Source organism: Anomaloglossus baeobatrachus, chromosome 1 (assembly GCF_048569485.1).
Source record: "Anomaloglossus baeobatrachus isolate aAnoBae1 chromosome 1, aAnoBae1.hap1, whole genome shotgun sequence".
Lineage (NCBI taxonomy): Eukaryota > Metazoa > Chordata > Amphibia > Anura > Aromobatidae > Anomaloglossus > Anomaloglossus baeobatrachus.
In genome coordinates, this window is record NC_134353.1 from 974,911,798 (window position 1) to 974,938,907 (window position 27,110).

Consider the following 27,110-nt stretch of genomic DNA (forward strand, 5'->3'; position numbering starts at 1 on the left):
GCTGCCGATCATTGGACTCTTCTTTACCAGGGTTCCTTGCAGTTGTCTTCACGTGGGTTTCTTCTGATGGCTGCAGGACTCTCAGGTAACTGATGATCTGAGCTCTCCCTGCAGCCGATCATTGGACTCTTCCTTACCAGCGTTCCTTGCAGTTGTCTTCTGATGGCTGCAGGACTCTCAGGTAACTGATGATCTGAGATCTCCCTGCAGCTGATCATTGGACTCTTCTTTACCAGGGTTCCTTGCAGTTGTCTTCACGTCGGTGTCTTCTGATGGCTGCAGGACTGTCAGGTAACTGATGATCTGAGATCTCCCTGCAGCTGATCATTGGACTCTTCTTTACCAGGGTTACTTGCAGTTGTCCTCACGTCGGTGTCTTCTGATGGATACAGGACTCTCAGGTAACTGATGATCTGAGATCTCCCTGCAGCCGATCATTGGACTCTTCTTTACCAGGGTTCCTTGCAGTTGTCTTCACGTCGGTGTCTTCTGATGGCTGCAGGACTCTCAGGTAACTGATGATCTGAGCTCTCCCTGCAGCTGATCATTGGACTCTTCTTTACCAGGGTTCCTTGCAGTTGTCTTCACGTCATTGTCTTCTGATGGCTGCAGGACTCTCAGGTAACTGATGATCTGAGATCTCCCTGCAGCCGATCATTGGACTCTTCTTTACCAGGGTTCCTTGCAGTTGTCCTCACGTCGGTGTCTTCTGATGGCTGCAGGACTGTCAAGTAACTGATGATCTGAGATCTCCCTGCAGCCGATCATTGGACTCTTCCTTACCAGGGTTCCTTGCAGTTGTCTTCACGTCGGTGTCTTCTGATGGCTGCAGGACTCTCAGGTAACTGATGATCTGAGCTCTCCCTGCAGCTGATCATTGGACTCTTCTTTACCAGGGTTCCTTGCAGTTGTCTTCACGTCAGTGTCTTCTGATGGCTGCAGGACTCTCAGGTAACTGATGATCTGAGATCTCCCTGCAGCCGATCATTGGACTCTTCTTTACCAGGGTTTCTTGCAGTTGTCTTCACGTCGGTGTCTTCTGATGGCTGCAGGACTCTCAGGTAACTGATGATCTGAGATCTCCCTGCAGCCGATCATTGGACTCTTCTTTACCAGGGTTCCTTGCAGTTGTCTTCACGTCGGTGTCTTCTGATGGCTGCAGGACTCTCAGGTAACTGATGATCTGAGATCTCCCTGCAGCCGATCATTGGACTCTTCTTTACCAGGGTTCCTTGCAGTTGTCTTCACGTCGGTGTCTTCTGATGGCTGCAGGACTCTCAGGTAACTGATGATCTGAGATCTCCCTGCAGCTGATCATTGGACTCTTCTTTACCAGGGTTTCTTGCAGTTGTCTTCACGTCGGTGTCTTCTGATGGCTGCAGGACTCTCAGGTAACTGATGATCTGAGATCTCCCTGCAGCCGATCATTGGACTCTTCTTTACCAGGGTTCCTTGCAGTTGTCCTCACGTCTGTGTCTTCTGATGGCTGCAGGACTCTCAGGTAACTGATGATCTGAGCTCTCCCTGCAGCTGATCATTGGACTCTTCCTTACCAGGGTTCCTTGCAGTTGTCTTCACGTCGGTGTCTTCTGATGGCTGCAGGACTGTCAGGTAACTGATGATCTGAGATCTCCCTGCAGCCGATCATTGGACTCTTCTTTACCAGGGTTCCTTGCAGTTGTCCTCACGTCGGTGTCTTCTGATGGCTGCAGGACTCTCAGGTAACTGATGATCTGAGATCTCCCTGCAGCCGATCATTGGACTCTTCTTTACCAGGGTTCCTTGCAGTTGTCCTCACGTCGGTGTCTTCTGATGGCTGCAGGACTGTCAGGTAACTGATGATCTGAGATCTCCCTGCAGCCGATCATTGGACTCTTCCTTACCAGGGTTCCTTGCAGTTGTCTTCACGTCGGTGTCTTCTGATGGCTGCAGGACTCTCAGGTAACTGATGATCTGAGCTCTCCCTGCAGCTGATCATTGGACTCTTCTTTACCAGGGTTCCTTGCAGTTGTCTTCACGTCAGTGTCTTCTGATGGCTGCAGGACTCTCAGGTAACTGATGATCTGAGATCTCCCTGCAGCCGATCATTGGACTCTTCTTTACCAGGGTTCCTTGCAGTTGTCCTCACGTCGGTGTCTTCTGATGGCTGCAGGACTGTCAGGTAACTGATGATCTGAGATCTCCCTGCAGCCGATCATTGGACTCTTCCTTACCAGGGTTCCTTGCAGTTGTCTTCACGTCGGTGTCTTCTGATGGCTGCAGGACTCTCAGGTAACTGATGATCTGAGCTCTCCCTGCAGCTGATCATTGGACTCTTCTTTACCAGGGTTCCTTGCAGTTGTCTTCACATCGGTGTCTTCTGATGGCTGCAGGACTCTCAGGTAACTGATGATCTGAGATCTCCCTGCAGCCGATCATTGGACTCTTCTTTACCAGGGTTCCTTGCAGTTGTCTTCACGTCGGTGTCTTCTGATGGCTGCAGGACTCTCAGGTAACTGATGATCTGAGATCTCCCTGCAGCTGATCATTGGACTCTTCCTTACCAGGGTTCCTTGCAGTTGTCTTCACGTCAGTGTCTTCTGATGGCTGCAGGACTCTCAGGTAACTGATGATCTGAGATCTCCCTGCAGCCGATCATTGGACTCTTCTTTACCAGGGTTTCTTGCAGTTGTCTTCACGTCGGTGTCTTCTGATGGCTGCAGGACTCTCAGGTAACTGATGATCTGAGATCTCCCTGCAGCCGATCATTGGACTCTTCTTTACCAGGGTTTCTTGCAGTTGTCTTCACGTCTGTGTCTTCTGATGGCTGCAGGACTCTCAGGTAACTGATGATCTGAGCTCTCCCTGCTGCCGATCATTGGACTCTTCTTTACCAGGGTTTCTTGCAGTTGTCTTCACGTCGGTGTCTTCTGATGGCTGCAGGACTCTCAGGTAACTGATGATCTGAGATCTCCCTGCAGCCGATCATTGGACTCTTCTTTACCAGGGTTCCTTGCAGTTGTCTTCACGTCGGTGTCTTCTGATGGCTGCAGGACTCTCAGGTAACTGATGATCTGAGATCTCCCTGCAGCCGATCATTGGACTCTTCTTTACCAGGGTTCCTTGCAGTTGTCTTCACGTCGGTGTCTTCTGATGGCTGCAGGACTCTCAGGTAACTGATGATCTGAGATCTCTCTGCAGCCGATCATTGGACTCTTCTTTACTAGGGTTTCTAGCAGGTGTCTTCTGATGGCTGCAGGACTCTCAGGTAATTGATGATCTGAGATCATCAGTAAATGATACTAATACAGTAAATGAGTGGATGACACCCGGTTAGCAGTGTGCAGAGCTGTTAATTCTAGAAACAAAAAATCCTTAACACTAGAAGTCCCAAAGAGGGGTCATTTAACATTTCTACCATTGTCAACCTATGGAGCTCGAAATTTCTGGGACTTCTAGTGTTAAGGCGCGTAGTTTACATTAGTAGTTTACATTAATGGCTATCATGTAGCAAATGTCACCTTTCAGACAGCCACAACCTGTTATCACTCCATAAATACATATGAATTACGGAGAAGATAGAGTGTTTGATAACATATTGAATTTTATTTTTCATCATTAAAAATATTGAAAATTAATCATATAACAAGAATAGTCGTGAAAAAGACAATACAAAAAGACAAAAAAAAAACAAACCAGAAGAAAAGATATGGTAGGTAATAGAATGGGGCTGCACATGTATATATTCACACCTAGAGACCATGAGTCAGGAGAAGTCCTGTTCTCAGATGCTAACATGCCGTACTGGGAAGCTACTAAGCACAAGTGGTACAGGAATTCATGAAGCAAAACTCATTAAACCTGTACATACTTACCAAAGTGCTGTGTGCAGTCCCACAAAGGTTGGAAATTCCAAAAGAAGACCCCTGATTAAGAAAAATGAAGGTTCTTGGTGCAAGAATTGGCCAGTTTATGAGCGTCCATCAACTGCGGCAAGGACACTCAATGTTTGCATAGACTGGACAGAGGAGGAGAGATCCTAGGCTAGGCACCGAGACGAGGAGCAGAATGCATGCAGGAGTGTGAAGGTGTGCGCTGATGTCTGTACACTGTGGGGGCTATGAAGGGGGCTTCATAGTGTATGGGAACACGTATGGGCCTCATGAGGAGCAATATTTCAGTGTGGGCGCATATAGAGGAGCGGGAGGTTAGGGTTCTGACATAGCATAAAATAAAACCTGCCAGGCTGTGGCGTCCGTAAGCCAAGCCTCCCACTCAGACTCCTCAATTTCCCTGACTCCCCCATACTCTGCTCATATTTAACTGATACATTTACTGTAGTAAAATGGTGACCGTTGGCTTTTTATCATTATTATGGTATAATAATCAAACTATTTAGGTAAAAAATAGAATATAATTATTGGATACAAGGTTAGATCACAAACAAACTAATAAATTGTAAACATGTCATACACTGTGCAGCAAGTGGAGAAAACCGTTTTCAACAAGAATAACATTTGTGCGGTCTCTGAATTTGTTATGAGAAATAGTATGGCCTCCATCAGATCCTCCTTCATAGATGACCTCACATCTGACCTCATTATTTTAGGGCTAGAGAACAACCACTCTACACTAACTTGGATTAGTGGTAAAGCGGTGACCACAAGGGCAACATCTCTAACCATTTCTGGATATAAAGCAGGCGTGGGGAACCTCTCTTTCTGCCGGGGCCATTTGGAAATTTCTACCATCATTCGGGAGCCGCACAAAATTATCAACTTGAACATTACCCTACTATATTGGTCAAACAATTAACGCACTGTGGTGTCTGGAGCTTCTTGTTTTTGGTGCGGCTGGGTTATTGGGCGATATTAATCTTCTTGCTTCTCACAACTGCTTTTCTAGGTTTGTGTCGGCTGGGATGGCTTTATTTATATCACAAAGAAGACGCTGAGGGCATATACATCACAGGAGACATTGTGGGCATATACATCACAGGAAGTGCTGGGGGCATATATATATACATCACAGGAGACACTGGGGGCATATACATCATGGGAGGGCTGCGAGGAATATACATCACTGGGAAGGGCTGTGAGAAATGTACATCACTGGGGAAGGCTTCAAGGAATATACATCACTGGGGAAGGCTGGGAGGTATATACATCACTGGGGAGGCTGGGAACAATATACATCACTGTGGAGGGCTGGGAGGAATATACATCACTGGGGAGGTGTTACGTCACCACCGGAGTCCGCTCCAGCGACTTCTACTCCGATTGCCAGGCGACGCCGTGTTCCTGCCATGGATAGTGCTGGTGATGGGTATATCCTATATTACAGCTTGTATTATACTCCTACCGAGGGGTATATGCTATATTACAGCTTGTATTATACTCCTACCGAGGGGTATATACTATATTACAGCTTGTATTATACTCCTACCGAGGGGTATATACTATATTACAGCTTGTATTATACTCCTACCGAGGGGTATATGCTATATTATAGCATTTACTATTCTCCTACCATAGATATTTACTATATTGTAGTGTGTACTATGCGGTTACCACGTGGCATATACTATTTGACATTGTGTATTGTACTGTATGTGTTGTTGGAGTGGTAAGATTCTTGTTCTTGTTACTCAGTTCACAGTGTGTGTCCGGCGTGGAGGCCAGACCGTTTACCAGCAGGTCCTATCCACTGAGCGTCCCCACACTCTACAGGGATGGAATTGGGGTTATTGTGGCTCTCAGGCTTACTACCATGCCTTGTACCCCAGGGCATGGACCGTATACTACCTACCCGGGCAGAGTATCACCTTAACCTGCCGCCAGGTGTCTCCAGTTATCCCTCACGACTATAAGGTAAGAATCGTAATGTACAGTCCTGTCATATTTGGTTATAAAGTGACAGTCCCTTCATATACAGTGTAAAAAAGTATTTATACCCTGTGAACGACTCCACATTTTTTCATATTACACCCACAAACTTAAAGGATATATCCGGATCTGTTAAAAAATAAAAATGTGGTTAAGTACAGGTAGGTAGTTGCTAACTGTGATGACTGGGGTGAACTGTTCTTAATTAGGCCAGACATATGGTTCCTTTGTTAAATCATGAGAAGTTAGCCATTGTCTCATGTCCGACTGATCGGCGCTCTATTGCTTGTTAAATGTGGATTGTCTATTAAATGTGTTTTGCTTCTGCCCCTTTGACAAAATTCAGAGGAAAATTATGCAGTCGTATTGAACTAGCAACCAATGAGAGAGTAGCCATCTCCACCAATCCGGTAAGACACAATACCCTGAAATGAGAACTGAGGGGTATAAAAGGGCCTTGCTTCTGTCACAAGATGAATATTCTACAAGATAGCCTAGGAGCTATGGTTTCAGTAGAAGGATCAGAGAACTGTTTCACTTCATTCATTCTACAGGACTTCAGCCTAGGATCCACGGTTCTAGCTGGAGGATCACAGAACTGCTTAATGCTGAGCCCACAAATTCAGTTTGAGAATCCAGGTTGGGACAATTCGGTCGCCTGAATAGATGTTTGTGTTCGGTCAGCTTCCTAAGCTTGCCTCTCTCCTTTCAGGTGGTACCCACCAAAAGCGAGGTGCTGCTGGCTGGGATAGTTGGTTCTGGAAGTCATGAAGACTAATCCCTGTTGCTTGTACCATCTTGTGTTTTATTAGGAATGTTTCATATGTTTTTGCCTGTGGGTGGCCAATAAAGTCTTACCAATGAGTGGTTCAGTCACCCTGTGTTGTTAGAGCTGATCAGTGTTCTGCCCATGGGGAAGGAGTGCGGGTGTTCGGTGGGATGAGCCCTGGTCCGTTCAGTCTTTATAAAGACGGCCAAGCTAGCAGACGAGAGCACCCACTGACACTTGTGTCTCCACAATACCTACCTGCCTGTTCTCACCCACTGACACTTGTGTCTCCACAATACCTACCTGCCTATTGTACCCGGCACCGTTCTTTGCCGGCACAGAGCTGTCACGGAGCGCTCCTGCCAGCGATACAGTGGCTTCGTCAAAAGAGCAGAGGCTTCTTTACTGCCTCACTGGGGAGCTGGCTGTCAGTCAGCATGATGTTTGCTGTCCCACCCCGTCTACAGAGAAGAGCAGATGAGAAATCACCGCTCTGACACAACGTCAGAGGAAGCAGCTGAATTACCGGCAGCAGCGCCACCAATCAGAGACGGTGAACAACTACACCAGGAACAACAGGCAAGTTGGTAGCAACTACCTGCCTGTTAGTTCTTGGACACCTCCTTTTTTTTTTTAAGTACCATTTATACCCTTTAAATTTTATTGGCATTTTATATGACACCTTCACTAAGTAGAAGTATTTGTGCCATGTAAAAGAAATGACACCTGGTTTTCTAAATAGTTAAAAAATATAAATATGAAAATTGTCAAGTGCATTTGTTTTCACCCACCTGAGTCAGCACTTTGTAGGACCACCTTTCTCTGTCTTGCATTAGTATTCAGCCCCTGGAGTCAGTACTTAATAGGACCTCCTTTATCTGTCTTGCATTAGTATTCAGCCCCTGAAGTCAGTACTTTGTAGGACCACCTTTCTCTGTATTGCATTAGTATTCAGCCCCTGGAGTCTGTACTTTTGTAGGACCACCTTTCTCTGTCTTGCGTTAGTATTCAGCACCCGGAGTCTGTGCTTTGTGGCACCACCTTTCTCGGTCTTGCGTTAGTATTCAGCCCCTGGAGTCAGTACTTTATAGGACCACCTTTCTCTGTCTTGCATTTGTATTCAGCCCCTGGAGTCAGTACTTTATAGGACCACCTTTCTCTGTCTTGCATTTGTATTCAGCCCCTGGAGTCAGTACTTTATAGGACCACCTTTCTCTGTCTCGCGTTAGTATTCCGCCTCCGGAGTCAGTACTTTGTAGGACCACCTTTCTCTGTCTTGCGTTAGTATTTAGCACCCGGAGTCAGTGATTTGTGGGACCACCTTTCTCTGTCTTGCGTTTGTATTCAGCCCCTGGAGTCAGTACTTTGTAGGACCACCTTCCTATGTATTTTGGGTTTCTCTCTTCAACTTTGCACATCTATAGGTGACAATTTCCCTTCTTCTTTGCACACGAGCTCTCGCTCAGTGAGATTGGATGGAGACGTCTGTGTCCTCGGTGCATTTGGGTCTGGACTGTGACTCGGCCGCTCACACACAGGAATATGCTCTAATCTGAACCCTCCATTGTAGCTTTGCAAGATGTTGAGAGTGGTTGTCCTGATGGATGGAGAACCTACGCCCCGGTCTCACGTGTTCTGCAGCCTCGCATAGGTTTCCTCCAGGATTGCCCTGTATTTAGCTCCATCTATCTTCCCATTACCTCCGATTGGCTTCGCTGCCCCTGCCAAAGAAAAGCCTCCCCACAGCAGAATGCTGCCTCCAATATGTGTGACTGTGGGGATGAGGTTCTCACGGTGATGTACAGGGTTAGTTTCCACCACATGTAGCATTTTGTATGTAAAGAGGTACTTCGATAAATAAAAATTAAATTGTACTGTACCTGCCCTCATATACTATGAAGCTGAGCGGCCACTGCAGTTCTAGTATCTTTAGATGACTTGTAAATCAATAAAATAGTATCTGCTCCTCACCCTTCCCATATGGGACGTTACGTCATAGACCAGTGTAAACCTCCGTGCTGTAGCAGAGAACATAATACAGGCATGGCCGCCAACGCCATACTCTTCCTATCTGCCATCCCTCTGATATTTGCTTCTGTCCAGTCTTGGAACAAGGTGCGTGGCGTAGCCATGGCAGTCGGCTCTAGGCCCTTCATACTTGTCATGCCCCCTGATACTTCTGCACTACTGTTATTCAATACAGGGAGGTGTAAGGTTTAAGGGTTCTCCATGTGCTGTCCTCCAGAACAGGGACTGTAAGGTTAGGGGGGTCCTCCATGTACTGTTCTCCAATATGGGGTGTGTATGGTTAGAGGTCCTCTATGTACCATTCTCCACTAACTGGTAGGTGGTGGTGCAAGGTGAGGGCTTCTACATGTACCGATATACCGTTCTGCAGTACGAGGGTGGGGGGGTGTAGGTAGGGCTCCTCCATGTACTGTTCTCCAGTACGGGGAGTCTCACATGCCCCTCTCCTTGCCTCCCCACACAGGTCGCCCCCCCTCTTCACCTCTTTTCTCCTCCTCACACAGGCCTCCTCCTCTCCTCAAACAGGCCCCTCCCCTCAAACAGGCCCCACCCCTCCTCACACAGGCCCCTTTCTTCTCCTCCTCACACAGGCCCCTTTTATTCTCCCCTTTCTTCCTCACTCATCCTCCCTTCTCCTAGTCATACAGGCTGCTCTCCTCATAAGCCCCCTCTCGTATCCTCCTCACACACACCCATTTCCTCCTCTCTTTAGCAAGCTCCTCTCCTCTGCTCCTCACACAGGCTACTCTCCACTCCTTGAACATGCCCCTCAACTACTCACACAGACCCCTCTCTTCCTCCCCTCTCCTCCTCACACAGGCCCCTTTCCTCTCCTCCTAGCACAGGTCCTTCCCCTCTACCCCCACATAGGCCCCTCCTCCTCACATAGGTCTCTCCCTTCTCCTTCCCACACAGGCCTCTTTCCTCTCCTTACACAAGCTGCTCTCCTCTCCTCACACAGGCTCCTCTTATTTTCTCCTTTTTTCCTCACACAGGCCCCTCTCATCCTCCCCTCTGCTAGTCATACAGGCCTTTCTCCTCCTCTGTTTTACTCAAGCAGGCTTCCTCTCCTCCATTCTCCTCACACAGGCACCCCCTCCCCTCTTCCAACCTTCTTCTCCTCTCTTCCAACCTCCTCCTCCCTTTTTCCAACCTCCTCCTCCTTGTTTCCAACCTCCTCCTTCCCTCTTTCCCTCTGCCCTTCTCCCCTCTTTCCCTCTGCCCTCCTCTCCTCCTCCCTGCTAATCGCCTTTCATTCTCCCTCCTCCCCTCTCCTCTTCCCCTCCCATTTTCCCCTGCTCTTCCCCTCCCCTTTTCCCTTCCTCCCCTTCCTCCCCTTTTCCCCTCCTTCCCTTTTCTCCTTCTCTCCTTTTCCCCTCCCCCCCTCTCCTTTTTTTTCCTCTTTTTTTTTCCCTCCTCTTTTTTTCCTCCCCTTTTCCTCTCCCCTTTTCCCTTCCTCTTCCCCTCCCCTTTTCCCTTCCACTTCACCTCCCCTTTTCCCTTCCTCTTCCCTTCCCCTTTTCCCTTCCTCTTCCCCTCCCCTTTTCCCTTCCTCTTCCCCTCCCCTTTTCCCTTCCTCTTCCCCCCTCCCCTTTTACCTTCCTCTTCCCCCTCCCCTTTTCCCTTCCTCTTCCCCCTCCCCTTTTCCCTTCCTCTTCCCCCTCCCCTTTTCCCTTCTTCCTCTTCCCCTTCCCCTTTTCCCTTCTTCCTCTTCCCCTCCCCTTTTCCCTTCTTCCTCTTCCCCCTCCCCTTTTCCCTTCTTCCTCTTCCCCTTTTCCCTTCTTCCTCTTCCCCTCCCCTTTTCCCTTCTTCCTCTTCCCCCTCCCCTTTTCCCTTCTTCCTCTTCCCCTTCCCCCTCCCCTTTTCCCTTCTTCCTCTTCCCCTCCCCTTCTTCCTCTTCCCCTCCCCTTTTCCCCTCTTCCCCTCCCCTTTTCCCTTTTCCCTTCCTCTTCCCCCTCCCCTTTTGCCTTCTTCCTCTTCCCCCTCCCCTTTTGCCTTCTTCCTCTTCCCCCTCCCCTTTTGCCTTCTTCCTTTTCACCCTCCCCTTTTCCCTTCTTCCTCTTCCCCCTTCCCTTTTCCCTTCTTCCCCTTCCCCCTCCCCTTTTCCCTTCTTCCTTTTCACCCTCCCCTTTTCCCCTTTTCCCCTCTTCCCCTCCCCTTTTCCCCTCTTCCCCTCCTCTTTTCCCTTCCCCCTCCCCTTTTCCCCTTTTCCCTTCTTCCCCCTCCCTTTTCCCTTCCTCTTCCCCCTCCCCTTTTGCCTTCTTCCTCTTCCCCCTCCCCTTTTGCCTTCTTCCTTTTCACCCTCCCCTTTTGCCTTCTTCCTCTTCCCCCTCCCCTTTTGCCTTTCTCCCCTCCCCCTTTTATCTTTCCCTCCCTTCCTCTCCTCCTTTTCCCTCCTCCCCTTTTCCCCTCCTAACTTCCTCCCCTTTTCCCCTTCTCTTGCCCTCCCCTCTTCCCACCCTTCTTTCCCTTCCCCTTTTCCCCTCTTTTTTCCCCTCCACTTTTCCCCTCTTCTTCCTCTCCCCTTTTTCCTCTTCTTCCTCTCCGCTTTTCCCCTCCTCCCTTTTCCTCTTTTCCTTTCCCCCCTTTTCCCCTCCCCCTTTTTCCCCTCCTCCCCTCCCCTTTTCTCCTCCTTCCCTCCCCTTTTCCCCTCCCCCTAACCTCCTCCCCTTTTCCCCTCCCCCTAACCTCCTCCCCTTTTCCCCTCCCTATTCCCCTCCCCTTTTCCCCTCCCCTTTTCCTCTCTCCTTTTTCCCTCCCCTTTTCCTTTCCTCTTCCCCTCCTCTTCCCCATCTCTTCCCCTCTCCTGTTTCCCTCCCCTGTTCCACTCTTCTTCCTCTCCTCTTTTCCCCTCCCCTTTCCCCTCTTCTTCCTCTCCCCTTTTCCCCTCTCCCGTTTTCCTTTTTTCCCTCCCCTTTTTCCTTTTTTCCCCTCCTCCCATTTTTCTCCCCCCCTTTTACCCACCTCTCGTCCTTTTACCCTCCTCCCCTCCCTCCCTTTTATCCTCCCTCCTCTTTTTACCTTACTCCCCTCCCCCCTTTCCCTCTCCTCCTCTCTCTTTTTTCCCTCTCCTTTTCCTCTCCTCCCCTCTCCCCATTTCCCCCTCCCCTTTTCCCTCCCCTTTCTCCTATTTTCTTCACTCCTCCCTTCCCTCTTCCCCTCCTCCTCACACAGATCCTTCTCACACACGCTCCTCTCCTCACAGGCTCCTCCTTCCCTCTTCCCCCCTCTCCTCTTCCCTCCTCTCCTCTTTTCTCCTCTCCTCTTCCCCCCTCTCCTCTTCCCTTTTCTCCTCTTGCCCACTCCTCCCTTCAGCGCCCCTCTTCCCTCCTCCTCACTCAGGCGCCTCTCCTCCTCTTCATACAGGCCCCTCTCCTCCTCACACTGGCCCTCTCCTCCTCATACAGATCCCTCTCCTCCTCACACTGATCCCTCTCCTCCTCACACAGGCCCTTCTCCTTTCCTTTTCACACAGGCCCTTCTCTCCTGCTCACTAAAGCTTCTGTCCTCCTTGCCATCTCACACAGGCACCTTTCCTCTTCTCCTCACACAGATCCTTCCCCTCCTCACACAGGCTCCTCTTCTTTTCACCTCACCCAGATCTCCCTGCTCCTCCTCCTTCTCACAGGCCTCTTTCTCCTCCTCACCCAGGCTCTTCTCCTCCTTGCCATCTCACACAGGCACCTCTCCTCTTCCCCTTCTCACACACAGATCCCCTCTCCACTTGACACCGGCTCCTCCTCTCCTCCCCTATCCTCCTCTTCACACAGATCCGTTTCCTCTTCACACAGGCTCCTCCTTCTCTTCCTCACACAGGCACCTCTCCTCCTCCCCTATCCTCCTCTTCACACAGATCCCTTTCCTCCTCACACAGGCACCTCCTTTTCCTCTTCACATACGCACCTCTCCTCCACTCTCCTTCTCACACAGATCCCTCTCCTTCTCACACAGGATTCTTCTCTGCCGCTGGCTGTCTTTGTTTGGGATGTGGAGAACTCCGCTGCTGAGGAGGTAGACGTTTCCATCATGTTTACGGTGAGGAACGGGAGTGGACGTAGCAGTGACCGTGCCGGAGGACACTGGAACGAGCCTTTTCATCTGCGACAGAATGGAGATCTCGTGACGGGCGTCCTCCTCCATCATTGTACTAGCGCCAATCCCCTTACCCTGGGTATCGCAGTGCGAGAGAAGGTAAGAATGGCTTTACCTTTCAGAGGGTACCGACAGATCAGGGCCATCAGTGTCAATGTGGTAATGGGGGGATCCATAATGGTTTCTACATGAGATAATTGAAGCATAAGGTCACATATTGTGCACAAGGCGCGGCCCCGCAGGAAGGTCACGTGGCATTTATCGGAGGGTGAACTGAAGAAGCTTCATTTACAAAGCGCTGGCCTTTTAAATCTTTAACTGTACTCATGGGAGAGGGGCAGGAGGATGGATTTCACTGCACCCCAGAAACAGGGAGGGGGCTCACACGCCTATTGAGACTTGTAGTAGAGCAGAACTTCATAGCCATAAAATATACAATCATAGGGGACCAAAGAGGTGCCAGTCAGCCAAGGCCTCACCTATATATCTGCCTCCTACAGCCGGGAACCCACTCTTCTCACTGCACAGAGTTCGATCCAACTGGACTGGGACATGAAATATGGAAAGATCTTCTAGAGGATGGGCGCCTAAACTCCCCCGCAGGTAACGAACTGCTGACCTCCTACTAATATTAACAGGGTCTCTATAGAAATATGCAGACCCACCTAACTAGACTACAGCCTCCCCATAGGTAGCGACCCACTGACCTCCCACTATTCCCAGCACTTCTCACTAATATTAATAGGGTCTCTCCTAAAACTAGAGGACGGCCTCCCACAGCTAATGACCTACTGACCACCCGCTGGTAACGACCCTCTGACCTTCCACGGGTAATGACCCGCTGACCTCCCGCTGGCAACGACCCGCTGACCTCCCGCTGGTAACGACCCGCTGACCTCCCGCTGGTAAAGACCGGCTGACCTCCCGCTGGTAACGACCCGCTGACCTCCCGCTGGTAACGACCCACTGACCTCCCGCTGGTAACGACCGGCTGACCTCCCGCTGGTAACGACCCGCTGACCTCCCGCTGGTAACGACCCGCTGACCTCCCGCTGGTAACGACCCGCTGACCTCCCGCTGGTAACGACCCGCTGACCTCCCGCTGGTAACGACCCGCTGACCTCCCGCTGGTAACGACCCGCTGACCTCCCGCTGGTAATGACCCGCTGACCTCCCGTTAATGTGTAGGAGCATTGAGCCCACCAATGTTCATGCAGCGCCCTCAGCAGGCCGCTTACTGTAAATCACCACACAGGTGCAAGTTCTCCCACCATGAAAGGAAAGAAGACGGCTGCGGCAGTGGCGTCCGGCTGCACGGTGAGCCCGGGAGGACGCGGCACTCTGGAGTTCTGTCTGTGCTGGGATATGCCCCGGATCCGCTTTGGTTCTGGAGATAAGGAGTATTCCAGGTATGATTTTGTCCCCCTGTATCCGCCGATTGCGTTACCCCTCTGATGTGTCTCTTCTACCCTCTCAGGCGGTACACACGGTTTTTCGGCAGTGATGGGACAGCCGCTCCCGCCCTGTGTCAGCACGGTCTGTCCCACTATGAAGAATGGGAGCAGAAGATCAGCGCATGGCAGGACCCGATCCTTCAGGATGAGTACGTATTAAGTGCTGCACAGCTGAGGTTCTGTTACTCTGTATCTTTGCATTATTGGATGGCTTTTTCACACTATGGCTTCTCTGTCCAAACTACTGGAAAAGAAAAGGAAATCCCCAGCGGAGGTGGATTGAGCTGTGCCCTCCAACTCCGGGGGTCTGCAGCTTCCTTTTATACACTGACGCCTGCACGAGCCAATCACCCCCGCTGTGGCCCGGACAGACAGGGACAATATTGTAGGGTTTGTGTGCCTGTAGGAGGCTGGGGGTCTGCAGAGTCATCTGTGAGGGGCTAGGTACACCCCATAGATGAAAGAGTAGATCTGCCTCACTGGGTAGATAGAATTGGTGCTCAGAAGTCAAAAAAGTTACGTACTACGGGAGAGAATATACTCCGGCACTAAAATTAAGATGAAAGGGAAAACAGAAGGAAAAATGTCTTCTTGTTCTTCAAAATGCTCTAAAAGCAACACTAATTATTATTATTATTATTATTTATTATTATAGCGCCATTTAGTCCATGGCGCTTTACAAGTGAAAGAGGGTATACGTACAACAACCATTAACAGTACAAAACAGACTGGTATAGGAGGAAAGAGGACCCTGCCCGCGAGGGCTCACAGTCTACAGGAGGAGAGAGGACCCTGCCCGCGAGGGCTCACAGTCTACAGGAGGAGAGGACCCTGCCCGTGAGGGCTCACAGTCTACAGGGAGAGAGGACCCTGCCCACGAGGGCTCACAGTCTACAGGAGAGAGAATCCTGCCCACAAGGGCTCACAGTCTACAGGAGGAGAGGACCCTGCCCACGAGGGCTCACAGTCTACAGGAGGAGAGAGGACCCTGCCCGCGAGGGCTCACAGTCTACAGGAGAGAGAATCCTGCCCACAAGGGCTCACAGTCTACAGGAGGAGAGGACCCTGCCCACGAGGGCTCACAGTCTACAGGAGGAGAGAGGACCCTGCCCGCGAGGGCTCACAGTCTACAGGAGGAGAGAGGACCCTGCCCGCGAGGGCTCACAGTCTACAGGAGGAGAGAGGACCCTGCCCGCGAGGGCTCACAGTCTACAGGAGGAGAGGGGACCCTGCCCGCGAGGGCTCACAGTGTACAGGAGGAGAGAGGACCCTGCCCGCGAGGGCTCACAGTCTACAGGAGGAGAGGACCCTGCCACGAGGGCTCACAGTCTACAGGAGGAGAGAGGACCCTGCCCGCGAGGGCTCACAGTCTACAGGGAATGGGTGATGGTACAATAGGTGAGGACAGAGCTGGTTGCGCACAATAATGGAGGACGTTTTCACTCCACGTCTCGGCTGATAACCTCGGCGTTTTTCAAGATAATCATGTAAGAAGAAATAATATCAAAACAATGAAACGCCAGGAATACAACAATGTACAGAATCACAAAACCACAGCCGCTCAATGAATATCAACATGGACCACATCAATAACAACAAAGAGCTGCCTTTAGGATTTGTAGCAGATGTGATAGAGAAATATTAGAGATGAATGGCTTATACACAATCAATGATAGGAGGCCATACAACAGCCATAGGTGGAGATAAATGTGAGCAGCGTCTGGCTGGGGGGATTTATAACGTGCCTGGAGGAAGGAAGAGCAGGGACGATAACTGTCATAGAAAATACCTTATAAGCTATGCCAACCGGATAAATAGATGGATGGCAAGTACGGGCACCCCGAAACCTCAGGATATAGAGGAGTGCGAGATGAGCTGTAAGATATTGATGGCTAAATATATAAATGATGGGGAATACTGTGTACCTTGTACACAGAGGGCCTGTTGTGTAGGTGAAGAGCAATCTACAGGCGTAGAGGGTCAGTGTGGGACTACGGGTGGGCTTTATATACTTATAGGAAAAGGGATAATGGGATACATGTGCCAATGACAAGCCAATGTGAGTAAATGTAATCTATAATGCTGGGCGATACCGTCACCCGGGATAAAATGTAGTCTAAGAATATAGACCAGCTCACTCTGATATACTGGGGGAAGGTAAAATAATAGATATTAAAGGGAGAAATGAAAATACTTCTACCAATGGATGTGAAATAAATGGACATACCATGTTCTGGTTAGGGGTGATGGGCTCAGAGTGGCAAAACGGCGTCCTGCTGTGAAAATCGTAAACAGGTTATATGTCACCTGGTAATAATGAAACAGAGAGGCCGATGCCCAGTAAGGGCCCTTACCAGACCGAGATCTGTAAGAAAATGATATACATCGGTATCAATGGAAAAACATGCCAATCTACCTATGTTTTATCTATGATGGAAAATAAGTACAATACCATCCCAGTGTGGAAGGCAGGTGCAGGGAGATATACGTAACGTATATAGCCAGGCTGTATTATTTCCAGCTAGTGGAACGCACCCTGGCGCATGCGCACTCACGGGCGGGCGACTGTGCAGGTGCGCGCAATGATATGGAATAGGAGACAAGATATGAGGTCACCAGAGGGAGGAGACAGTGCTGTGATCGTTGCCCTTGAGATGGGAATAAGCCATCTAGAAACAAGGGAAAATGCATCAGTGTAATGTTCCAAGGAGTAAATCAAAAGAGAACGCATACAATGCCCACCATGATCTGCTACTCCCACATAGCAGAGCGGACCTGTCCACACAGTGCTCTGCTGCCACATAGGAGAGCAATCTGTCCACACAGTGCTCTGCTGCCACATAGGAGAGCAATCTGTCCACACAGTGCTCTGCTGCCACATAGGAGAGCGGACCTGTCCACACAGTGATCTGCTGCCACATAGGAGAGCGGACCTGTCCACACAGTGCTCTGCTGCCACATAGGAGAGCGGACCTGTCCACACAGTGCTCTGCTGCCACATAGGAGAGCGGACCTGTCCACACAGTGCTCTGCTGCCACATAGGAGAGCGGACCTGTTCACACAGTGCTCTGCTGCCACATAGGAGAGCGGACCTGTCCACACAGTGCTCTGCTGCCACATAGCAGAGCGGACCTGTCCACACAGTGCTCTGCTGCCACATAGGAGAGCGGACCTGTCCACACAGTGCTCTGCTGCCACATAGGAGAGCGGACCTGTTCACACAGTGCTCTGCTGCCACATAGGAGAGCGGACCTGTCCACACAGTGCTCTGCTGCCACATAGGAGAGCGGACCTGTTCACACAGTGCTCTGCTGCCACATAGGAGAGCGGACCTGTCCAGAAAGTGCTCTGCTGCCACATAGGAGAGCAGACCTGTCCACCCAGTGCTCTGCTGCCACATAGGAGAGCAGACCTGTTCACACAGTGCTCTGCTGCCACATAGGAGAGCGGACCTGTCCACACAGTGCTCTGCTGCCACATAGGAGAGCGGACCTGTCCGCACAGTGCTCTGCTGCCACATAGGAGAGCGGACCTGTCCACACAGTGCTCTGCTGCCACATAGGAGAGCGGACCTGTCCACACAGTGCTCTGCTGCCACATAGGAGAGCGGACCTGTCCGCACAGTGCTCTGCTGCCACATAGGAGAGCGGACCTGTCCACCCAGTGCTCTGCTGCCACATAGGAGAGCGGACCTGTCCACCCAGTGCTCTGCTGCCACATAGGAGAGCGGACCTGTCCACACAGTGCTCTGCTGCCACATAGGAGAGCGGACCTGTCCACACAGTGCTCTGCTGCCACATAGGAGAGCGGACCTGTCCACCCAGTGCTCTGCTGCCACATAGGAGAGCAGACCTGTCCACCCAGTGCTCTGCTGCCACATAGGAGAGCGGACCTGTCCACACAGTGCTCTGCTGCCACATAGGAGAGCGGACCTGTCCACACAGTGCTCTGCTGCCACATAGGAGAGCGGACCTGTTCACACAGTGCTCTGCTGCCACATAGGAGAGCGGACCTGTCCACAAAGTGCTCTGCTGCCACATAGGAGAGCAGACCTGTCCACCCAGTGCTCTGCTGCCACATAGGAGAGCGGACCTGTCCGCACAGTGCTCTGCTGCCACATAGGAGGAAGCGGACCTGTCCACATACTGCTCTGCTGCCACATAGGAGAGCGGACCTGTCCACACAGTGCTCTGCTGCCACATAGGAGAGCGGACCTGTCCACACAGTGCTCTGCTGCCACATAGGAGAGCGGACCTGTCCGCACAGTGCTCTGCTGCCACATAGGAGGAAGCGGACCTGTCCACATACTGCTCTGCTGCCACATAGCAGAGCGGACCTGTCCACACAGTGCTCTGCTGCCACATAGGAGAGCAACCTGTCCACACAGTGCTCTGCTGCCACATAGGAGCACGGACCTGTCCACCCAGTGCTCTGCTGCCACATAGGAGGAAGCGGACCTGTCCACATACTGCTCTGCTGCCACATAGCAGAGCGGACCTGTCCACACAGTGCTCTGCTGCCACATAGGAGAGCAACCTGTCCACCCAGTGCTCTGCTGCCACATAGGAGAGCGGACCTGTCCGCACAGTGCTCTGCTGCCACATAGGAGGAAGCGGACCTGTCCACATACTGCTCTGCTGCCACATAGGAGAGCGGACCTGTCCACACAGTGCTCTGCTGCCACATAGGAGAGCGGACCTGTCCACACAGTGCTCTGCTGCCACATAGGAGAGCGGACCTGTCCGCACAGTGCTCTGCTGCCACATAGGAGGAAGCGGACCTGTCCACATACTGCTCTGCTGCCACATAGCAGAGCGGACCTGTCCACACAGTGCTCTGCTGCCACATAGGAGAGCAACCTGTCCACACAGTGCTCTGCTGCCACATAGGAGCATGGACCTGTCCACCCAGTGCTCTGCTGCCACATAGGAGAGCGGACCTGTCCACATACTGCTCTGCTGCCACATAGCAGAGCGGACCTGTCCACACAGTGCTCTGCTGCCACATAGGAGAGCAACCTGTCCACACAGGGCTCTGCTGCCACATAGGAGAGCGGACCTGTTCGCACAGTGCTCTGCTGTCACATAGGAGGAAGCGGACCTGTCCACATACTGCTCTGCTGCCACATAGCAGAGCGGACCTGTCCTTTACAGTGCTCTTCTCTTACATAGAAGAGCAGACCTGTCCACACAGTACTCTGCTGCCACATAGGAGGGAGCGGACTTGTCCACACAGCGCTCTGCTGCCACATAGGAGGGAGCAGACCTGTCCATACAGTGCTCTTCTCTTACATAGAGGAGCGGACCTGTCCACACAGTGCTCTGCCACATAGGAGGGAGCAGACCTCCCCTCACAGTGCTCTCCTCTTACACAGAGGATCGGACTTGTCCATTCAGTGCTCTTCTACCACATAGGAGGGAGTGGATCTGTCCTTACAGTGCTCTTCTCTTACATAGAGGAACGGACCTGTTCACACAGTGCTCTGCTGCCACTTTGGAGAGTGGACCTGTCCAACCAGTGCTCTGCTGCCACATACGAGAGCAGACCTGTCCACACAGTGCTCTGCCACATAGGAGGGAGCGGACCTGTCCACACACTGCTCTGCTGCCACATAGGAGCACGGACCTGTCCACACACTGCTCTGCTGCCACATAGGAGAGCAGACCTGTCCACACCGTGCTCTCCTCTTACACAGAGGAGCGGACCTGTCCATTCAGTGCTCTTCTGCCACATAGGAGAGCGGACTTGTTCACACACTGCTCTGCTGCCACATAGGAGAGCAGACCTGTCCACCCAGTGCTCTGCTGCCACATAGGAGAGCGGACCTATCCACCCAGTGCTCTGCTGCCACATAGGAGAGTGGACCTGTCCACACAGTGCTCTCCTCTTACACAGAGGAGCGGACCTGTCCACACAGTGCTCTGCTGCCACATAGGAGAGCGGACCTGTCCACACAGTGCTCTGCTGCCACATAGGAGAGCGGACCTGTCCACACAGTGCTCTGCTGCCACATAGGAGAGCGGACCTGTCCACACAGTGCTCTGCTGCCACATAGGAGAGCGGACCTGTCCACACAGTGCTCTGCTGCCACATAGGAGAGCGGACCTGTCCACCCAGTGCTCTGCTGCCACATAGGAGAGTGGACCTGTCCACACAGTGCTCTGCTGCCACATAGGAGAGTGGACCTGTCCACACACTGCTCTACTGCCACATAGGAGGGAGTGGATCTGTCCTTACAGTGCTCTTCTCTTACATAGAGGAACGGACCTGTTCACACAGTGCTCTGCTGCCACTTAGGAGAGTGGACCTGTCCAACCAGTGCTCTGCTGCCACATAGGAGAGCAGACCTGTCCACACACTGCTCTGCTGCCACATAGGAGAGCAGACCTGTCCACACACTGCTCTGCTGCCACATAGGAGAGCGGACCTGTCCACACAGTGCTCTGCTGCCACATAGGAGCACGGACCTGTCCACCCAGTGCTCTGCTGCCACATAGGAGAGCGGACCTGTTCACACAGTGCTCTGCTGCCACATAGGAGCACGGACCTGTCCACCCAGTGCTCTGCTGCGACATAGGAGAGTGGACCTGTCCACACAGTGCTCTGCTGCCACATAGGAGAGTGGACCTGTCCACACAGTGCTCTGCTGCCACATAGGAGAGCGGACCTGTCCACACAGTGCTCTGCTGCCACATAGGAGAGCGGACCTGTTCACACACTGCTCTGCTGCCACATAGGAGAGCGGACCTGTCCACACAGTGCTCTGCTGCCACATAGGAGAGCAGACCTGTCCACACAGTGCTCTGCTGCCACATAGGAGAGCGGACCTATCCACACAGTGCTCTGCTGCCACATAGGAGAGCGGACCTGTCCACACAGTGCTCTGCTGCCACATAGGAGAGCGGACCTGTCCACACAGTGCTCTGCTGCCACATAGGAGAGCGGACCTGTTCACACACTGCTCTGCTGCCACATAGGAGAGTGGACCTGTCCACACAGTGCTCTGCTGCCACATAGGAGAGCGGACCTGTCCACCCAGTGCTCTGCTGCCATATAGGAGAGTGGACCTGTCCACACAGTACTCTCCTCTTACACAGAGGAGCGAACCTGTCCACCCAGTGCTCTGCTGCCACATAGGAGCACGGTCCTGTCCACCCAGTGCTCTGCTGCCACATAGGAGAGTGGACCTGTCCACCCAGTGCTCTGCTGCCATATAGGAGAGTGGACCTGTCCACACAGTGCTCTCCTCTTACACAGAGGAGCGGACCTGTCCACCCAGTGCTCTCCTCTTACAGAGAGGAGCAGACCTGTCCACACAGTGCTCTGCTACCACATAGGAGAGCGGACCTGTCCACACAGTGCTCTGCTGCCACATAGGAGAGTGGACCTGTCCACACAGTGCTCTGCTGCCACATAGGAGAGTGGACCTGTCCACACAGTGCTCTGCTGCCACATAGGAGAGCGGACCTGTTCACACAGTGCTCTGCTGCCACATAGGAGAGTGGACCTGTCCACACAGTGCTCTGCTGCCACATAGGAGAGCGGACCTGTTCACACAGTGCTCTGCTGCCACATAGGAGAGTGGACCTGTCCACACAGTGCTCTGCTGCCACATAGGAGAGCGGACCTGTCCACACAGTGCTCTGCTGCCACATAGGAGAGTGGACCTGTCCACACAGTGCTCTGCTGCCACATAGGAGAGCGGACCTGTTCACACAGTGCTCTGCTGCCACATAGGAGAGTGGACCTGTCCACACAGTGCTCTGCTGCCACATAGGAGAGCGGACCTGTTCACACAGTGCTCTGCTGCCACATAGGAGAGTGGACCTGTCCACACAGTGCTCTGCTGCCACATAGGAGAGCGGACCTGTCCACACAGTGCTCTGCTGCCACATAGGAGAGTGGACCTGTCCACACAGTGCTCTGCTGCCACATAGGAGAGCGGACCTGTCCACACAGTGCTCTGCTGCCACATAGGAGAGCGGACCTGTTCACACAGTGCTCTGCTGCCACATAGGAGCACGGACCGGTCCACACAGTGCTCTGCTGCCACATAGGAGAGCAGACCTGTCCACACAGTGCTCTGCTGCCACATAGGAGAGCGGACCTGTCCACACAGTGCTCTGCTGCCACATAGGAGAGCGGACCTGTTCACACAGTGCTCTGCTGCCACATAGGAGCACGGACCTGTCCACACAGTGCTCTGCTGCCACATAGGAGAGTGGACCTGTTCACACAGTGCTCTGCTGCCACATAGGAGAGCAGACCTGTCCACACAGTGCTCTGCTGCCACATAGGAGAGCAGACCTGTCCACACAGTGCTCTGCTGCCACATAGGAGAGCGGACCTGTCCACACAGTGCTCTGCTGCCACATAGGAGCACGGACCTGTCCACCCAGTGCTCTGCTGCCACATAGGAGAGTGGACCTGTCCACCCAGTGCTCTCCTCTTACACAGAGGAGCAGACCTGTTCACACAGTGCTCTGCTGCCACATAGGAGAGCGGACCTGTCCACACAGTGCTCTGCTGCCACATAGGAGAGTGGACCTGTCCACACAGTGCTCTGCTGCCACATAGGAGAGCGGACCTGTCCACACAGTGCTCTGCTGCCACATAGGAGAGCGGACCTGTCCACACAGTACTCTCCTCTTACACAGAGGAGCAGACCTGTCCACACAGTGCTCTGCTGCCACATAGGAGAGCAGACCTGTCCACACAGTGCTCTGCTGCCACATAGGAGAGCAGACCTGTTCACACAGTGCTCTGCTGCCACATAGGAGCACGGACCTGTCCACCCAGTGCTCTGCTGCCACATAGGAGAGCGGACCTGTTCACACAGTGCTCTGCTGCCACATAGGAGAGCGGACCTGTTCACACAGTGCTCTGCTGCCACATAGGAGAGCGGACCTGTTCACACAGTGCTCTGCTGCCACATAGGAGAGCGGACCTGTCCACACAGTGCTCTGCTGCCACATAGGAGAGCGGACCTGTCCACACAGTGCTCTGCTGCCACATAGGAGAGCGGACCTGTCCACACAGTGCTCTGCTGCCACATAGGAGAGCGGACCTGTTCACACAGTGCTCTGCTGCCACATAGGAGCACGGACCTGTCTACCCAGTGCTCTGCTGCCACATAGGAGAGTGGACCTGTCCACACAGTGCTCTGCTGCCACATAGGAGAGCGGACCTGTCCACACAGTGCTCTGCTGCCACATAGGAGCACGGACCTGTTCACACAGTGCTCTGCTGCCACATAGGAGAGTGGACCTGTCCACCCAGTGCTCTGCTGCCATATAGGAGAGTGGACCTGTCCACACAGTACTCTCCTCTTACACAGAGGAGCGAACCTGTCCACACAGTGCTCTGCTGCCACATAGGAGCACGGTCCTGTCCACCCAGTGCTCTGCTGCCACATAGGAGAGTGGACCTGTCCACCCAGTGCTCTGCTGCCATATAGGAGAGTGGACCTGTCCACACAGTGCTCTCCTCTTACAGAGAGGAGCAGACCTGTCCACACAGTGCTCTGCTACCACATAGGAGAGCGGACCTGTCCACACAGTGCTCTGCTGCCACATAGGAGAGTGGACCTGTCCACACAGTGCTCTGCTGCCACATAGGAGAGTGGACCTGTCCACACAGTGCTCTGCTGCCACATAGGAGAGCGGACCTGTCCACACAGTGCTCTGCTGCCACATAGGAGAGCGGACCTGTCCACCCAGTGCTCTGCTGCCACATAGGAGAGCGGACCTGTCCACACAGTGCTCTGCTGCCACATAGGAGAGCAGACCTGTCCACACAGTGCTCTGCTGCCACATAGGAGAGCGGACCTGTCCACACAGTGCTCTGCTGCCACATAGGAGAGCGGACCTGTCCACACAGTGCTCTGCTGCCACATAGGAGAGTGGACCTGTCCACACAGTGCTCTGCTGCCACATAGGAGAGTGGACCTGTCCACACAGTGCTCTGCTGCCACATAGGAGAGTGGACCTGTCCACACAGTGCTCTGCTGCCACATAGGAGAGCGGACTTGTCCACACAGTGCTCTGCTGCCACATAGGAGAGTGGACCTGTCCACACAGTGCTCTGCTGCCACATAGGAGAGTGGACCTGTCCACACAGTGCTCTGCTGCCACATAGGAGAGTGGACCTGTCCACACAGTGCTCTGCTGCCACATAGGAGAGCGGACCTGTCCACCCAGTGCTCTGCTGCCACATAGGAGAGCGGACCTGTCCACACAGTGCTCTGCTGCCACATAGGAGAGCAGACCTGTCCACACAGTGCTCTGCTGCCACATAGGAGAGCGGACCTGTCCACACAGTGCTCTGCTGCCACATAGGAGAGCGGACCTGTCCACACAGTGCTCTGCTGCCACATAGGAGAGTGGACCTGTCCACACAGTGCTCTGCTGCCACATAGGAGAGTGGACCTGTCCACACAGTGCTCTGCTGCCACATAGGAGAGTGGACCTGTCCACACAGTGCTCTGCTGCCACATAGGAGAGCGGACTTGTCCACACAGTGCTCTGCTGCCACATAGGAGAGTGGACCTGTCCACCCAGTGCTCTGCTGCCACATAGGAGAGCGGACCTGTCCACACAGTGCTCTGCTGCCACATAGGAGAGCGGACCTGTCCACACAGTGCTCTGCTGCCACATAGGAGAGCGGACCTGTTCACACAGTGCTCTGCTGCCACATAGGAGAGCGGACCTGTCCACACAGTGCTCTGCTGCCACATAGGAGAGTGGACCTGTCCACCCAGTGCTCTGCTGCCACATAGGAGAGCGGACCTGTCCACACAGTGCTCTGCTGCCACATAGGAGAGCGGACCTGTCCACACAGTGCTCTGCTGCCACATAGGAGAGTGGACCTGTCCACACAGTGCTCTGCTGCCACATAGGAGAGCGGACCTGTTCACACAGTGCTCTGCTGCCACATAGGAGAGCGGACCTGTTCACACAGTGCTCTTCTGCCACATAGGAGAGCGGACCTGTTCACACAGTGCTCTGCTGCCACATAGGAGAGCGGACCTGTCCACACAGTGCTCTCCTCTTACACAGAGGAGCAGACCTGTCCACACAGTGCTCTGCTGCCACATAGGAGAGCGGACCTGTCCACACAGTGCTCTGCTGCCACATAGGAGCACGGACCTGTCCACCCAGTGCTCTGCTGCGACATAGGAGAGCGGACCTTTTCACACAGTGCTCTGCTGCCAAATAGGAGCACGGACCTATCTACCCAGTGCTCTGCTGCCACATAGGAGAGCGGACCTGTTCACACAGTGCTCTGCTGCCACATAGGAGAGCGGACCTGTTCACACAGTGCTCTGCTGCCACATAGGAGAGCGGACCTGTCCACACAGTGCTCTGCTGCCACATAGGAGAGCGGACCTGTTCACACAGTGCTCTGCTGCCACATAGGAGAGCGGACCTGTTCACACAGTGCTCTGCTGCCACATAGGAGAGCGGACCTGTTCACACAGTGCTCTGCTTCCACATAGGAGCACGGACCTGTCCACACAGTGCTCTGCTGCCACATAGGAGAGCGGACCTGTCCACACAGTGCTCTGCTGCCACATAGGAGAGCGGACCTGTTCACACAGTGCTCTGCTGCCACATAGGAGAGCGGACCTGTCCACACAGTGCTCTGCTGCCACATAGGAGAGCGGACCTGTTCACACAGTGCTCTGCTGCCACATAGGAGCACGGACTTGTCCACACAGTGCTCTGCTGCCACATAGGAGAGCAGACCTGTCCACACAGTGCTCTTCTGCCACATAGGAGAGCGGACCTGTTCACACAGTGCTCTGCTTCCACATAGGAGCACGGACCTGTCCACACAGTGCTCTGCTGCCACATAGGAGAGCGGACCTGTCCACACAGTGCTCTGCTGCCACATAGGAGAGCGGACCTGTTCACACAGTGCTCTGCTGCCACATAGGAGAACGGACTTGTCCACACAGTGCTCTGCTGCCACATAGGAGAGCAGACCTGTCCACACAGTGCTCTTCTGCCACATAGGAGAGCGGACCTGTTCACACAGTGCTCTGCTGCCACATAGGAGCACGGACTTGTCCACACAGTGCTCTTCTGCCACATAGGAGAGCAGACCTGTCCACACAGTGCTCTGCTGCCACATAGGAGAGCGGACCTGTTCACACAGTGCTCTGCTGCCACATAGGAGAGCGGACCTGTTCACACAGTGCTCTGCTGCCACATAGGAGAGCGGACCTGTTCACACAGTGCTCTGCTGCCACATAGGAGAGCGGACCTGTCCACACAGTGCTCTGCTGCCACATAGGAGAGCGGACCTGTTCACACAGTGCTCTGCTGCCACATAGGAGAGCGGACCTGTTCACACAGTGCTCTGCTGCCACATAGGAGAGCGGACCTGTTCACACAGTGCTCTGCTGCCACATAGGAGCACGGACCTGTCCACCCAGTGCTCTGCTGCGACATAGGAGAGCGGACCTGTTCACACAGTGCTCTGCTGCCACATAGGAGCACGGACCTGTCCACACAGTGCTCTGCTGCCACATAGGAGAGCGGACCTGTCCACCCAGTGCTCTGCTGCCACATAGGAGAGTGGACCTGTCCACACAGTGCTCTGCTGCCACATAGGTGAGCGGACCTGTCCACACAGTGCTCTGCTGCCACATAGGAGAGCAACCTGTCCACACAGTGCTCTGCTGCCACATAGGAGAGTGGACCTGTCCACACAGTGCTCTGCTGCCACATAGGAGAGCGGACCTGTCCACACAGTGCTCTGCTGCCACATAGGAGAGCGGACCTGTTCACACAGTGCTCTGCTGCCACATAGGAGAGCGGACCTTTCCACACAGTGCTCTGCTGCCACATAGGAGAGCGGACCTGTCCACACAGTGCTCTGCTGCCACATAGGAGAGC

General features: G+C 53.1%; 1 protein-coding gene across 1 annotated transcript in view; it reads left to right on the forward strand.

Moving 5' to 3' along the window:
- Window positions 1-27,110, forward strand: part of GBA2 (glucosylceramidase beta 2) — a 165,392-nt gene that overhangs the window by 107,578 nt on the left and 30,704 nt on the right. Inside the window, 5 exon segments of the mRNA XM_075330500.1 lie at window positions 5,631-5,849; window positions 12,613-12,852; window positions 13,254-13,356; window positions 14,009-14,162; window positions 14,231-14,356. Coding sequence (XP_075186615.1) covers window positions 5,631-5,849; window positions 12,613-12,852; window positions 13,254-13,356; window positions 14,009-14,162; window positions 14,231-14,356 — 842 coding nt within the window.